General features: G+C 44.4%; 2 protein-coding genes across 4 annotated transcripts; one reads left to right on the forward strand and one right to left on the reverse strand.

The window, feature by feature from the left end:
* Window positions 1-3,263: 3,263 nt before the first annotated feature.
* LOC115546841 (transmembrane protein 136) lies at window positions 3,264-5,424 on the reverse strand. Of its 2 annotated transcripts, none has more exons than XM_030360610.1 (3): window positions 5,211-5,424; window positions 4,549-4,742; window positions 3,264-3,912 (listed from the first exon to the last, which is right to left on the reverse strand). In XM_030360610.1, exons 2-3 carry the CDS (start codon window positions 4,733-4,735, stop codon window positions 3,341-3,343), a joined length of 759 nt encoding a protein of 252 aa, XP_030216470.1. In that variant the 5' UTR covers window positions 4,736-4,742; window positions 5,211-5,424; the 3' UTR covers window positions 3,264-3,340. The 2 variants fall into 2 exon arrangements, with proteins under 2 accessions (XP_030216470.1, XP_030216469.1); XM_030360609.1 differs by lacking the exon at window positions 5,211-5,424 and adding an exon at window positions 5,061-5,190.
* A 931-nt stretch (window positions 5,425-6,355) lies between these two features.
* Window positions 6,356-14,480, forward strand: rcc1l (RCC1 like). 2 transcript variants are annotated; one of them, XM_030360611.1, is made up of 12 exons: window positions 6,356-6,528; window positions 6,938-7,238; window positions 7,340-7,469; window positions 7,759-7,887; window positions 8,218-8,284; window positions 8,511-8,562; window positions 8,968-9,052; window positions 9,547-9,728; window positions 10,073-10,160; window positions 12,641-12,814; window positions 13,273-13,358; window positions 13,556-14,480. In XM_030360611.1, exons 2-12 carry the CDS (start codon window positions 6,939-6,941, stop codon window positions 13,631-13,633), a joined length of 1,371 nt encoding a protein of 456 aa, XP_030216471.1. In that variant the 5' UTR covers window positions 6,356-6,528; window position 6,938; the 3' UTR covers window positions 13,634-14,480. The 2 variants fall into 2 exon arrangements, with proteins under 2 accessions (XP_030216471.1, XP_030216472.1); XM_030360612.1 differs by lacking the exon at window positions 6,356-6,528 and having other exon boundaries at window positions 7,127-7,247.
* Window positions 14,481-14,522: the final 42 nt, after the last annotated feature.

Consider the following 14,522-nt stretch of genomic DNA (forward strand, 5'->3'; position numbering starts at 1 on the left):
GCATGGCAAATGCAGCTGCCGCCAGAACCTTGCAATGCAAATACAGCTAGAGGTCACTCCAAGAACGACTCAACGGATCAGGAGTTAAACCGGCTGACGTAGCAGGCACCGCCATGCTACTGCCTCTGTCTGTCTGTCTGTACATTAATTTACATATCAACCTTTCCATCCCATCCGTTGATCTATCCATTCACCTATCTATCTATCAATCGATCAATCTATCAAAGGGCCAGTATTTAAATGCATTTTAAATGACGCATCTATCTCTGCATGCATCTCTCTGTCTGATTAGTAAAGTCAATAATATTTGGATGGCCCTTCATCACAGTAACAGGCCTTATTTTATGACCATAACACTACCCCCCCAAAGGACAGGGAAACGCTTGATTATCAAGAAGGAAACCTTGAGAAGGAATTTGTTCGAATGATCTACCTACCCATCCATATACCTATCTGCATGTTTTTGAATACATTTTAATCCTTAAATGATGCATCTATTATTCTATATATATTAGGGCTGTAACGATACACAAATTCACGATTCGGTTTGTATCACGATTTTTGACCCACGGTTCGATACATCCCACGATTCTTTTAAATTTAAAAAGCATTTTATTTAAACAACACTTAAATACCAATTATCTTAATGTAACATTTAATAACAAATAATTTGGAACACTGAACAGATTTGAACCGAAAGAATACTATTAAAGTATAGCTAAATTAATAAAGAAATAACCAAAGATTGCAGTTGGAGGATGCTCTTTGCTGGTAGGCATAATAGGGCCCCTTTAACTGTTTGGTTGGTTTATTCAAATATCCTTATTAGCGCTTCTTATTAGGCTATGTAGCTTAAATAATGACATAATCAGGCCGTAAAGAATGCAACATGTTTAATAGCCTAACTTTCAATAGATGAGGAAAAACATGAACGTCGCAATAACGAGGCATAGTGTTACGAGTAGCATATGTGTGTGCGCGAGAATGGCAGTGTGCGTATGCGTGTGTGAGTGACGTCAGCGAGTGAGTGGACGAGCGAGGAGAGCGAGCGGTAGCGCGTGTGTCTAGTGAAGAAGCGAACGAGTCCGGTAGAATAAAGTAGGCTACCCATCCTGTCAATAATCGGTGGCCGCTTCATTCCGACCTATAAGCAGACAAACTGCCAGTCAAATCACACAAAACAATAGAGACAGGATCACACAGGCAATTTTTTTCGCGCTTGGCCCACTCTGGATAAATGTCGTTCATATCGCATATGAGGACTTCGACGGCTGTGGAGAAATGCAATCCTCCGTAGCCACGGAGAGCTGTGATCACAGAGAGGGCATCTCGTCACATATTTACGGCACCGATAGGAGGGGGCGCTGTCAGCAGACTATTTTTTAGACAAATTATTAGCAAATTTCAATCGGACAATTTGACCGAAGAGTTAGAAAGGGCATATCGCGCTTCTGCCTTCTCACACCGCGAGACAGGTTCGTGGCTTTGAGTATCGCGATTTTCGGTTTGATACGCGTATCGTTACAGCCCTAATATATATGCATATCTGCCCGTCTGTATCTATCTAAATTGATCCATCTGTCCATCTATTTTTTTTCCAACATGACATCCATGTAATATTCTACAATATACTTCCAGAATGTTCCCTGTTGGGATGACGTGGCGCTCCTGGTCCTTCTTCAGGCTCATGAGACTGTTGGGTTTACTGTGTGCTGCTGGCCTCCGGAGCTGCGCTCTAACTGTATGCAAAGATCCAGGCCGTGCGCTGCAGCAGCATGGAAATATAATGGTGGGAGAAAGAAAACAGGCCCTCTACTTTGCACGCACAGACTCTGTGTGGAGTTTACATTATCTCTCTTCCTTAGAAATACTAGAGAGAGGGAAAGATAGACAGAGATAGACTATTGTTTGGTATGATTCATTAGATCCTCTGTTTACATTGTAGGACTCCATCGAAGTGTGAACAAAGACAAAAGGATAGAACGATGGATGCCTCAGATATGATTGTTTGCTGCTGGTGTAAGTGGCATTTCTATACATAAGTGGTCCCTCACAGTTCAATGGGACAGGTGCATGGCACTGGGTCATTATAACTGCACTTATTACGCTGCTTTCCTTCATGGTGTGGAATTCGGTCACACGCATTGCTACACGCATTTGTACTGAAAGAGCACTGCCCACACGACATCGCCAGTTCAAAAACAAACAGAAGACCTTTTTCATACAACAATACCCCCCAACCCAACTTTTCCCTTATATAAACATCGGGGAGTTTTCACCAGTTGAAAACAAACAACTCACACACACTGCCAATGTGTGAGTCGCTTTCGGAAACAAATGTCGGAGACAATTAAATATGAAGAAGCGGCTGCGAGATGAATGATCAGGTGAACAATTTAGCCAAAGGTTGTGTTTGCCTGCAGGCGGGGGACTTGTCTGGTCCCGTTTTGACGGTTGAGCGGGGTAATGGTGCGAGCCACGCCCAGGTCATGGTCCCAGCGGAGGGGCTATGGAGGAGGATTTGCATCGACAGGGCATTGTGTTCTATGTATACTGTTTTCTGACGTTGAACTGAAAACAGGGATTTCCATGTACCACACGATGAAGCCTGAAAGCATGGTGAAGACGGACGAAGACGGACCGCAGGGCTCCTCTTGAATGGGGTGGACCGGGGGCCTCTATTCTAGTGTTGTGTTGTGTCTGTTTTCTCTCTATGTTGCATTTGGTTCTTCTTCAGCAGAGATTTATTATGCAAAACACATCCCAATTTTGGGTAGCCTTTGTAAAGACAGATAAGCCCACAGAGACGTCAAGTGTTTTGCACATTTTCCTTTACAAAAGAATTATATTATTACTATTCCACATCATATTTGAAACAAACCAGAGGAATGTACCAAGGTATAGGCCTACCAGCTATAAAATGTGTGTGTGTGTGTGTGTGTGTGTGTGTGTGTGTGTGTGTGTGTGTGTGTGTGTGTGTGTGTGTGTGTGTGTGTGTGTGTGTGTGTGTGTGTGTGTGTGTGTGTGTGTGTGCGTGTGTTTGCCTGTGTTGGTCCCCTATTGTGGACATTAATGATCATTCTTTCATTATAAGCAAAACCAAATGTTCAGACTTTCCATTGACCTATTTAACATCAACATAATATTTAAATAAGGAAAATCCTATTTATTACATGTTCCAAACCTGAGATATTTGGTTACTGATTCTTGCAGCTTCATAAATTCGACTAACTGTATCAATAAGTTACAAAGACTTGCAATTTCACATTTTATTGTGTGTTGTTACATTCACATATCTGTTCAAATAACAAAAGTCATGCTCAAGATATATATTTAAAGCTTAACTTTCCACAATTTTGCCCAACAAGCGCTTTTGTCCCTTGTGAGAGCAACAACCGTCCATCTTGCCTTCATCTGTCCTCTGGCTATCTGCCCATCGTTTATACTTGCCGCGACTCTTTTTCAAAGCAAATTTTCCGATGTCCCACATGAAGAGCCAGGCCAGCACGTACATGACCACCCCACCAACCTTGGTGACCAGCGCGGGCCTGGGCGACACCATCTCGTGGTAGAACAGCACCGAGCCCACTCCGACTCGCACGGTGGCGAACAATACGATGAAGAGCACGTCCACCGCGTCTCCCAGGAGACTGTCGTAGCGCCCCAACTTGCGCAGGAACCAGCGGCTCTGCAGCAGTGGATTGGTGAGTTCGCTACCGAAGATGGCCGCGCATGTCTCACAGCCAGACTTGCCCATGGTCAGCGCCAGCAGGATCCCGCTGATGCTGGCAGCGTGGTGGGCCAGCATGACGGGACCCTCTGACCCGTAGCATAGGCACCAGCCCATGTCGAAGAAGAAGTAGCCCAGGCAAATGGCCAGTGCCTGGGTCTGGAGGACAGTGTTCTCGGTACCTGGTGGGACATGGAAGGGGTAGGGTTGAGGAGGGTTTAGGGGGCATGCCACTCAAGCACTGGGATTAATACATGTGTGATAGCAGGGAAAAGCCTTGACCAAAACATGTGACCAGGTCTGTCTCTTAGGACCCCCTGGTAACTGTGGGTTGATCAATTCAATCCATCCTTTCCTTATACCACTTGTCAATACATAATTGTATTTGTAGAAGAGGTATAGAAACAAATTGTCAGACCTTTTTTAAAAAAGCCACACCTTTTGGGGTTTCTATAAAGCTTACTTTCTCATCAATTATTAGTCAACTCTGGTTCCCTATCTAAATGGCCAAAGTGTTTGGAGGTAAAGAGTATACCTAATGCTAAACGCAGGAACAACATCATCTAAAGTAAAGCAAGGCAAATGGAATTGTCATTTAAGACTGGCACCAGTGAGTCTGTCAAGTCAGACAACATGCAAACTATGGAGAGCGTCATCAGCTGTGACTAATTCAAGCCTAAGTGTTCGCTCTTTAAGACCTAACTAAACCCCATGCAGCTGTATAGCATGTTTATTAACCACCTCCTACTTGACAGAATAATCCGTATTGTTGTGCCTCATCCACTTCAAAATATGTTCATCTCAAGTCTATGACCGACCTGCATGTGTGAAGGGCCAGGGTCCGTCTATGAAGACAACGTAAGCGGTTAATAGCACGATGAAGACCCCGTGGGTCAACGTCACCAGGCGACAGTTCCACTCGGGCCCCCGTTGGCTGAGAGAGAACACCAGGTAGAGGGCCAGCCAGCCAATCAGACTGCAGAACACTTGTAGAGTCAGCAGCATGTCTTCCCTGTGTGAAATGGTGGGTCAGCAAAAGGTTAAATAGCTCCTATTTTTATGAAGATTCTTACAGTCAACGTTTTAAACCCTTGAATTGTACCCGGTTCATTTACAGTTTGGGCAAGTGTAATTTTCTGTTTCAAAATATCTCTTTCATCATGTGATTTTACAGTGTGACATTACAGAACCCTATACTGTGAGTGTCACCTGCTTCATTCATTAATGTGGTTTTATTATTGATTGTATAGTAACTAAACTACAATTCATCATGAAACACAGTCCCGCCACAAGCTAAACCAGGAAACAACCAACCTGAGCTGGGATTTACCTTATAGTTTTCCTTCCGTTGAGTGTCACCTGCTTCATTCATTAATGTGGTTTTATTATTGATTGTATAGTGACTAAACTACAATTCATCATGAAACACTGTCCCGCCACAAGCTACACCAGGAAACAACCAACCTGAGCTGGGATTTACCTTATAGTTTTCCTTCCGTTGTCCTCTTAATGCTGGTCTTACTTCGGTAATTACAGAAGTTCCCAGGCCCTGATGCCATTTTTCCTCTCCTCATACAAAATAGGCCAATTGTATAGACGTCTATACCTTAGCTTCAGCAACACATGCCCGCTCTGAACGAAAAGCAGCCTTAGTTGTTCTCCTCCAAAGGATGACCAGATCCTCTTAAGAGATTACAGACACAGCCCCTCTGCTGATACCCGGTAGCCAATAACCTGGTATTGTAGTGACTGTGTTGCGATTGAGTAAAGAGACATTTTAGTACTAGTATCATTTACTTTTTTATTAGAAATTAGGAATTAAAGAATGACCCCTACTTTACTCTAAAGTCAACATGTGTAAAATGTAGCTAATCCCAGTTATTAGGTGTGAGACTTTAAGACTTTCAGAACTTTCAGAATAAAAAAACTCAATGAACATTGTTCTGTCTACTCTTACCATGGACCTGTTATGACTGGCTGTGCAACAGTGACGCAAATGGTTGGGTGGCGTGCGTGGGATGGGTTTTATTAGCGTCGATAGCACGATTCTTGCATTGTTTACAATCGTAGTAGAGACTGGCAGGCTGGTCAGCATTTTTTATCTGTAGTACTATTAACTAGTATCAGATACTTCTTTTTGTGATGTGAATGCAATGCGCCACCGTAGTTAAAGGATGTGATCTTATTGAAAACATTATTAAATCACTTCCATTAAACTCTCAAGTCTCACGCAGTGGGCGTGAGTCACACGCATTTCAACTCGTGCACATGCTCACACGCCACACTTAGTATTTCTCACGCAGAAAATAATAAATCTAATTACAGATATGTCTATGTCATGTGAGCTCTCAGCAGCCTATCTGCTGTTCATTCATTGATCGAAGCTCAAATCCAGGTAAATAATTAAACAGTTAGCGAAATCATATTGCGTTTTACGATATAGTTTCATTAATTTAACTCATTAGAACAACATGTTCAAGTTCAAATGTTTCCAAAAAATCGGATAAATTCTGCTAAATGCCCTTAATGTAAATGTAATTGTACTACAGCTCCAAAGCAGTAGGTGGCGACCCTGAGCCGTACACCGATACACATAATACATTGTGAGGGGAGAAACTAAAGAAAAAGAAACTGAAGCGAATGAACGTCGCCCGGGCTGGTCATGCGTTATGTCTGTCACTGACATTGAAATACAATAATTTAGGGTCAAATAATAAGCTAGCGACCAACATTATCACAATGTTTAGCATACATGTACACCTCTAAATACCTCTGCAAAACGTTACTTAGAACCTAAGGTATGTGCTGCATGTTGCATTGTTTTGTTGATGTATTAGGCATGTGATAAACAGTGGTTGGGAGTTGAGTTGTTTACACAGTGCATCATCAGAATAGACTGGTACAATCTTCAAATAGGCTTATCTTTATTTAAACAAAATATTACTGTTCACATATTCATTGTAAAATTGGTGTTAAGCTAGCAGAAAGATTACATTTAGCGGTGTTTTCATAGGTGCCATTGCCAAAGAGTAAATGGCCAAGGAATTCTATAGTATTTTATGTTAAGCAATAAGTAGTAAAAGCCTGTTTATTGTTATGTATGTTGAATAAATAACCCCATTCATAATTTAAATTGGATTTTCTAAACTCATTCTCCCATTGTATGTAAGCTGACTAACATTTTCCCCATCTCCCCTGTCCCTACAGCATGGCTCTGCCATGTTTTCGACTGTCTTCCCGACACACCACCCGGTTAGGGCTAGATGTTCGCTGCTATGCAACACAGGGAAAAGCACCCAGATCGCAGGAGAGGCGCGACAGTAACGCTGCAAACGCTCCAGTCTTCCAGTATGTCGGTGAGAACCGGAAGCCCAAGCACAAGGTGTTTGTGTGGGGGTTCAGCTTCACCGGTGCCCTCGGTCTCCCCAGCCTGGTACAGCCCGACTGTGGCAGGAAAAAGCCCCGGAAATACCAGCTCACACCCTACCGGCTGGAGACTGAAGACCAGGTACATTAGGTAATCGGTTTCAGTAGTTTTTGGTGGATGTAGTGATTCTAATGCCTTCTATTAACCGTAGCCGTATCACGTTGTTACTCCGTGTTGCTCAGATCTCGTCGGCCGCGTGTGGCTATGGTTTCACCCTTCTGTCGTCCTCGACCAAAGACCTCACCAAGCTTTGGGGCATGGGACTCAACAAGGACTCCCAGCTGGGCTTCCAGCGCACTCAGAAGAGCAAGCGTAAGACTATCCCAACAGCCTCATACCATTATTATAAGAAATAGGAACTAAAAAGACTGAAAAGCTTTGTCTATGAAATACAAAGTATGCCTGCTTTTGATCAATGTATTTTAATTTGAATGTTTTGCACCAAACACTGTTTAGCGTGAATTTTAGATCATGTGTCCTATGAAAGCTTGAGGCTAATGCCGTAGTAGAACACTGACACTTCCTTATAAAACAAAAATCGTTTGCATTGGTCCACCGCTGGACCCTGTCTCACCTGTTTGTGTGTGTTTTCTATCATTAGTTGTGAGCTACGACTACGTGCTGGAGCCCTCCCCTGTGGCGCTGCCCCTCTCTCACCCCCAGGGCGCCAGGGTGCTGCAGGTGGCCTGTGGCCGCGCCCACTCCCTGGTGCTGACCGACCGGGAGGGAGGTGAGCACCAGGGTGTGGGCCAGGGGTCTGTGACGCTCTAGCCATGGTTAATTATCCCTAATTATCCCTTGGTCCTGGTTTATCCATTATTTTCTGGATACTATGGTCTATTTTGATGGATTTTTTTCTGAAACTAATTGCTTTTAAATCCAATTTTACTAAATGATTGGTCATTGTGGTACTGTAGTAGTATTAAATACAAATTTTCGAGGCTGAATGCAATGGAAGTGTTACACATCGGATGTTGAGTGTTTCATCGATTTCAGATATTACAGTAATTTAGACCAGATTTATAACTCTTTCATACTCTTTCTTTGCCTATCTTTTAAGTTTACAGTATGGGAAACAATGCCTATGGCCAGTGCGGGAGATCAATAGTGGAGGAAGAAGACTACAGGTATGTCCTTGAAAATGCATCCTAAAGCTACACACTCTCGCAAAATACTGTCTCAGAAGGAAATCTCATAAGGTGTTGATAAATCAGAAGTGAAATAGAGGTTCTTCTTCCCTGTGTTTTTATTCGGTTGTTTATCTTTCTCCGTCCCTCCCTCTGTCCTTCTCCCATTGTCTCTCTCTTTCTCTCTGTCCCTCACTGTCTCTCTCTGTCTTGCATGCGCCCACAGTGGCAGTCACATCATTCACAAGCTGGAGGGCTTCGACAGTAAGGTGATCCAGGTGAGTACAGCTCTGATGGCACAGATCCACATCCGTCTCCAGAAGAGATTTGTCCTCCGTTGGACGTAGGTAGAGCAAACTCCCACAAGACTCCAGTGGGGGAAAAAGAAGAAAAGGACCCAATGGAGGATTACAGGATGAATGGATGGCCGCTTGGTCAAACTAAAATACAATCCAGACTTAAATGAAAACCAAATAAATCATGATAGTCTCTCTCAAAGTCATAAAGGCAACGGCTGTGGGGTTTCAGCCAAGCAGTATCAAAGATGCCATTGTGATATATATAAACATCTGACACGTCGGTTTGTTATTTTCGCCCTCTGAAATATAGAACACTGCAACATGGCACAAAGTCCGACCTGTCATTGCCACGCCCCTGAAATGTTTTCTCTCCTGCGTTTCCAGGTAGCGTGTGGCCAGGACCACAGTCTGTTCCTCACGGAGACTGGGAAGGTGTACGCGTGCGGATGGGGCGCAGACGGTCAGACGGGTGGGTGATCTCTGCAAGGACAGTGAGAAGAGACGAAACGCAATCACTGGGACCCAGACAAATTGTGGCTGTCTTTGAGTTGGCAAATGGGGAAACCAAAATAAACTGAAATAAATTAAGGCTTTTCGAGGCGGAACATGGCAGGATGTTTACTGCCAATTATTTTATTGCTTCGTTTTTTAAATGTTACGTGACATTTAACTTTCCGGGTATTTTTGTTGGATTGGAGCAGATCAGATGGTTGTGACTTTTATGGGAAATGCAATTATTTGGCAGCCATATATATAAAAAATATATATATTTATATACTAGCTGCCAATTTTCCTATGCAGTTCTTTGCACAGTAAATCTACTCAAATATATCTAGCTTTTATTCTTAGCTGATATTATGCTTGATGCATCTTTCTCAGTCAACCAAGTCGACCATTAAACAGGATATCACATCAGTCATAAGAGTGGTCCCGCCCTACAGCTCTGTCTCGTTCTCTGTCCAGGTCTGGGTCATCAGCGTGTCAGCGCCGCGCCGGCCGAGGTGGCGGGCGAGCTGCGCGGCGTGGAGGTCAAGCAGATCAGCACGTACGGAGACTGCAGCCTGGCCGTCTCCCGGGACGGGGGGCTGTACGGCTGGGGGAACTCTGAGTACCGGCAGCTGGCCTCGGTCACCGAGTCCTCACAGGTGACCCGGGCAGGGGGGGTCGAGGGGTGAACACAAGCCATGGCTGAGGAGAATCGGCTCTCCTGTATTGTGCCGTGTAATGCCGAATGATGTCCCTGATCATCATAGTAATCATATAATCGATGGGTCAAGAGTGGCCTCAAATAACTTCTGTTGCCTCTTGGCCTTTAGATGCAGTTGCTGGCTCTGATTGGTATCAATTATTCCAAGAATGTATTGTTTTCCATACTTTAAAGCATTTCTATATTTCCTATAGTTTCCTATCCCTTTATTGGCAGAAGAGTGGAACAATGCGCAGGGCTTTATGCCTACATTGGTTTTAATTGGATCCTTGTCCTCTCCAGATCAACTCTCCTAAACACCTCCCCCTGGAGGGCTGTGGCAGAGTGCTCCAGGCGGCCTGCGGAGGGACACAGGTGGCCATTCTAAATGGTGAGTGGATTGAGAATCAATGAGCAAACAGGAAGGAAGGCTGAGTGCAGGGGCTTCTCTTCAGGTCAGCGCTGCTGGGTCTAATCCAGACAATATCTGCAGACTCCGTTTTAATGATCAAATGCACAGTATTTCACAAGGGTCATTCCCAACAATGAGATTCTTGGGCCATGTCCGCAACAACCACATAGTTGACGTAAAAAACATTTTTCCAAAGAGTCATCAGTGAGGGTAAAAATTGGAAGGAAAGGGCAGAATTAACAGAAACGTGCAATAGAGTAAAAACCACTAGAAGCAGTTCCAGACAATGTGAGGATTGGGAATATAAAAATGGGAATAAGAGTATAAAATATAAAGTGTAGAGTTCCGATGAATATGGACATTAAATTGTGGTGATGTACATTGAATGTCCGTAGGAAGTGGTCAGTGCATACGTTGGGCTGATCAATGTGATCACTTGGATCAACGTGGCTCGATGTGAAGCCTGAGGCCTGGGGGAAAAAACCTTTATGGGGATTCTGTAGTCTGAGCCCGAGGCTCCGGTAACGCTGCAGCAACGTAAACGCTCAGTAGCTTGGGTGGCGCTAGTCTATTGGGTTTCTGGGCTATCCTAAGTCATCGGGGCTGTGGTAGATGCTTTGCACGGATGTGTGGTTGTAGCCAATGACGCGTTCCGCCGTCTTTACCAGCCTCTGGAAGGCCTTGTCTTCAGCAGGCGAGCATCAACATCATGCCTGAGTCAGGAAGAATAGGTGCTCAAATCTGAATGCCTGGACCAGGTGAGATCCTTGGTGATGGACACACAGTGGGACTTGAAGCAGGGGACTATCTGCACATCTGCACCATCGATGGGAATGGGGAGGGGGGGGAGATCTTCTCGTTAGGCTTGCTTACGTTGAGGTACGTTTATGTTCTGGCACCCAGTTGCCAAGATGCGGATCTCATGTCTGTAGGAGGTCGCATTGTTGTTGATGAGACCCAGGTCGGTGGTGTCGTCTGCAAACTTAAGGACGACATTGGAGTTGCGCGTCAGTCATGCCTGAACAGATTGTGCAGAAGGGGACTGATAGGTCTCCGGTGCTCAGGGTCAGTGCAGAGAAGGTGAGCTCCAGGATCCAGTAGCAAAGGGTGGTGTTGAGACCCAGCACCCTGAGCTCGGGCATGACCTTAACAGGCACCATTGTGTTGAATGTGGAGGAGTAGTCTATGAACGGCATCTACAAACAAGTGTTACTACCTCATCCAGGCAGGGGGAGGGTGGTCCACGTTCAGGGCGGAGGCGTCTTCTGTAGATCACACGTCTGCTACATGACAAAATAGGAACAGTAGATAGAGCACATAAACAGTCATATCTTGGAGGAACAGCATCAAGCAATCAGTCGATTATGACTTGCTCCAATTGAAGTCACTTGGCATAATTTGAACCTATCAGAAACTGGAATTGCAATAATGTGTTGGGTTGTGTCTCTACGTCTGTGTTTTGATTTCAGTGTTTGATCACTTAAACAAAAAAAGCAATCATGACAGCGCAACAACGATAATGACTGCACACGAGTGAGTCATCGGTTGTAGGTAAAATGAAGTCGTACACTTCTGTCGCCGTGATTGAAATACGGAAGGCTTGAATCAGAAAGAATATCTTGTTTTGTTTCGGGAAGCCTAGGGCCACCATATTGGAAGATGTACTTAAATTGAAGCACATCGGTTCTGATTTGCTTCTACAAAATGACTGCTTGCAGTCAGAATTGATTGTGCATTGGGCAGGAGGGATGCGTATGTACTGAGCTCAAGTGGTCTGCACTTTGTGTAATGCTGTGCCGAGTAAGTCGAAGTTATTAGCAGGAAGAAAAAGGCATCACTTTCAAATGAATTCCTTCTTGCATATTCGGAAACTCCACGTAACAACACTTCTTTCACCAGGAGATCACCGAATGCCAACATTGTCACCCGAACACTGCATAAAAATTGAACTGATATTTTCCATAATGACCATTAAGCTCATTGCACCTCATCATATATTTATGAGAATATTGTCATTTCTATCTGAAATTATCATAAGGCAAAAAACCTCTTTTCCAACACTACCAAATTTACTCAACTGCTCAGAAGTGCAGATTCACTGGAAAAGTTCTAAGGTTGGCCACTTGGTGGCAATACAGGTTCAAGCTTTAGTCGTTTTTATTTTTCACCTATGGGGAAGGTTGTTAAAAAACATTATTGGCCCTAATCCTACCTATAAAAACTGTTGGTTTAATTTCTTTATCTTCCAATGGTTACCTTTTGAACCACTATGAACAAGGTGCATGCTAAATATCTAAATGGAGCACAAAAACAACGAGTCTCCCTCTTACAGCTGGGCACCCCGTGGTGGCTTAGTATTACCTTCGATCCATAAATCCATCCACATTATCCGCCTGTCTACCTGTCCGTCTGTCTCTCCTCAAGCTTCGTAAATAACACCCGGCCCGGTCTATTCTCAGAGGAAGGAGCCGTCTTCGTATGGGGCTACGGCATTCTGGGAAAAGGCCCCAACTTATCCGAATCCCCCACCCCTGAAATGATCCCCCCCTCGCTGTTTGGCCGCTCCGAGTTCACCCCCTCCGTGGCCGTGAGGACGATCCGCTGTGGACTCAACCACTTCGCCGCCGTCACCGGTGAGCGTTTTTCCATTTCTTTTGGGTGAGAGAATAAATATTGTGGACACGGTGGCAGGGGGGAGTTTATATCCACGCCAGTGGTTCCTCTGGCGTCTGTATATAAACCCTGATTTATGGAGGCCATTTTTAAAAAAGGGTGGGGGAGGGATCAAGGATTTTCTTTAAAAGGGGCAAAGCCATGGCTCATCATGATTGATGGGTTTACCTTTTGCTGTGTGGGTGTGCTTCTTTCACATATTTATTTAGGGTAGATGAATAATTCAACAAAAATATAATAAGTCATATTTTGGTCATTTCTTTTTTTTTATAAAAGTAGTTTTTGCCCGGCGATAAACAAGCACTGTGAGACGTGTTGTACTTTGTTGTGTCAACGTGTGAACGCAAAGTCCGTCATGGAAGCACTTTTGTTCCCTCACGCTGTTATAACATGGTGCTATAACATGATGTCCCTCCAGATCAAGGGGAGCTCTTTGTGTGGGGCAAGAACGTGAGGGGCTGTTTGGGCATCGGCAAGAGGGACGACCAGTACTTCCCCTGGAGGGTGAGTACACACACGGGCTCCATATTATATTATGTAAAGGACAAGCACCTGATTCTTTTGCTTGTTGGGTGTTTGGATGTTGGTGTCTTGGAGCTCCCTGTGGAAGTTTGATTTCTTCTGGTGGTTTTTTCCAAATGCATTCCACACCAGTTCCCAAACTCTTGCGTGGCTTTCATTTTGTGTACGACCTTCGACAGGTGACGGTACCGGGTCACGTCGTGGACGTGGCGTGTGGTGTTGACCACATGGTGGCACTGGTGAAGTCTATCATCTGAGCGAGACCCGGGCGCACTAACGGTGACCCCGTCGCCCCCCTCGCGCAACGCAGGGCGTCACCCGGCACTGGACCAAGACGCGGTTTCCAAATCAAATGCAAACCAGCTGCTGTCTGCGGGAGAACAGCCCAGATTTGGTCGCTGCGTCTTGCTATGATGTCACCACATGCATGCGCAGGCCAGGGCGATAAGGGTCGGCAAAACCACCTCGTAAAGAAAAGACTCGACAACAACATGCAGCTTCTGAGTGGTTCATGCTGCCGGAATGATATGTGAGGATAATTAGACCAACATATGTGTGACATTTCCAAGTAAACGGAGATGAAGACTTTGCACACATTTGTGAAGCGAATGTAATCCTGTCTTGTTATTCCTTTTCCATGTGCTTGGTTGGGAACAGGAGAGCGTGAAATAAAGAAATATTTTACAAAGGTGCTATTATAGCAACATTGTGTCTGTGTGAACCATAGCCACCCCCAGCTAAATAAATTGGCAGCCAAGCAGAGAAATTACTTAACACTTTTATAAAAGGTGAATAGAAATGCCAGATAAAGTGGAAGGCATGCTCCAAAACCAATGTGGAGATGTCCTTTCTTTTATTTGAAGTAATAGTCACAACTTCACTTTAGCAACATCTGCTATGTGTCAGGTCGGCAGGTGAATAATTGTCGTGTAGCCTAGAGTGTAACTGGTAGCCATTTTATTGCTCAGCTTTTATTATGTTTTCTGGCAGGTGTATAACCCCAAGATACAACGACTTGGTATCAAATGGTTTTAACTGAAATGGGCCTCTTGTAAGTGTCGTGCAATACACTATAAAGTGTAGCTTAAAAGGATTTTAAATGGATATGTGGGTGTTTGTTTTTTCTGTTTAATCCGTGCAAAGCTT

Source organism: Gadus morhua, chromosome 7 (assembly GCF_902167405.1).
Source record: "Gadus morhua chromosome 7, gadMor3.0, whole genome shotgun sequence".
Taxonomy (NCBI): Eukaryota; Metazoa; Chordata; class Actinopteri; order Gadiformes; family Gadidae; genus Gadus; species Gadus morhua.

Bases quoted from the DNA above. Each gene is read 5' to 3' on its own strand.
- LOC115546841 (XM_030360609.1), bottom strand. From the start codon at position 5,098: ATGAAGCAGGTGACACTCAACGGAAGGAAAACTATAAG. The intron at 4,743-5,060 runs GTAAATCCCAGC...CATTTCACACAG, and splicing joins AACGGAAGGAAAACTATAAG to GGAAGACATGCTGCTGACTC. The intron at 3,913-4,548 runs GTCGGTCATAGA...ATGTCCCACCAG, and splicing joins CTGGCCCTTCACACATGCAG to GTACCGAGAACACTGTCCTC.
- rcc1l (XM_030360611.1), top strand. From the start codon at position 6,939: ATGGCTCTGCCATGTTTTCGACTGTCTTCCCGACACACCACCCGGTTA. The intron at 7,470-7,758 runs GTAAGACTATCC...TTCTATCATTAG, and splicing joins GCGCACTCAGAAGAGCAAGC to TTGTGAGCTACGACTACGTG. The intron at 10,161-12,640 runs GTGAGTGGATTG...GTCTATTCTCAG, and splicing joins ACAGGTGGCCATTCTAAATG to AGGAAGGAGCCGTCTTCGTA.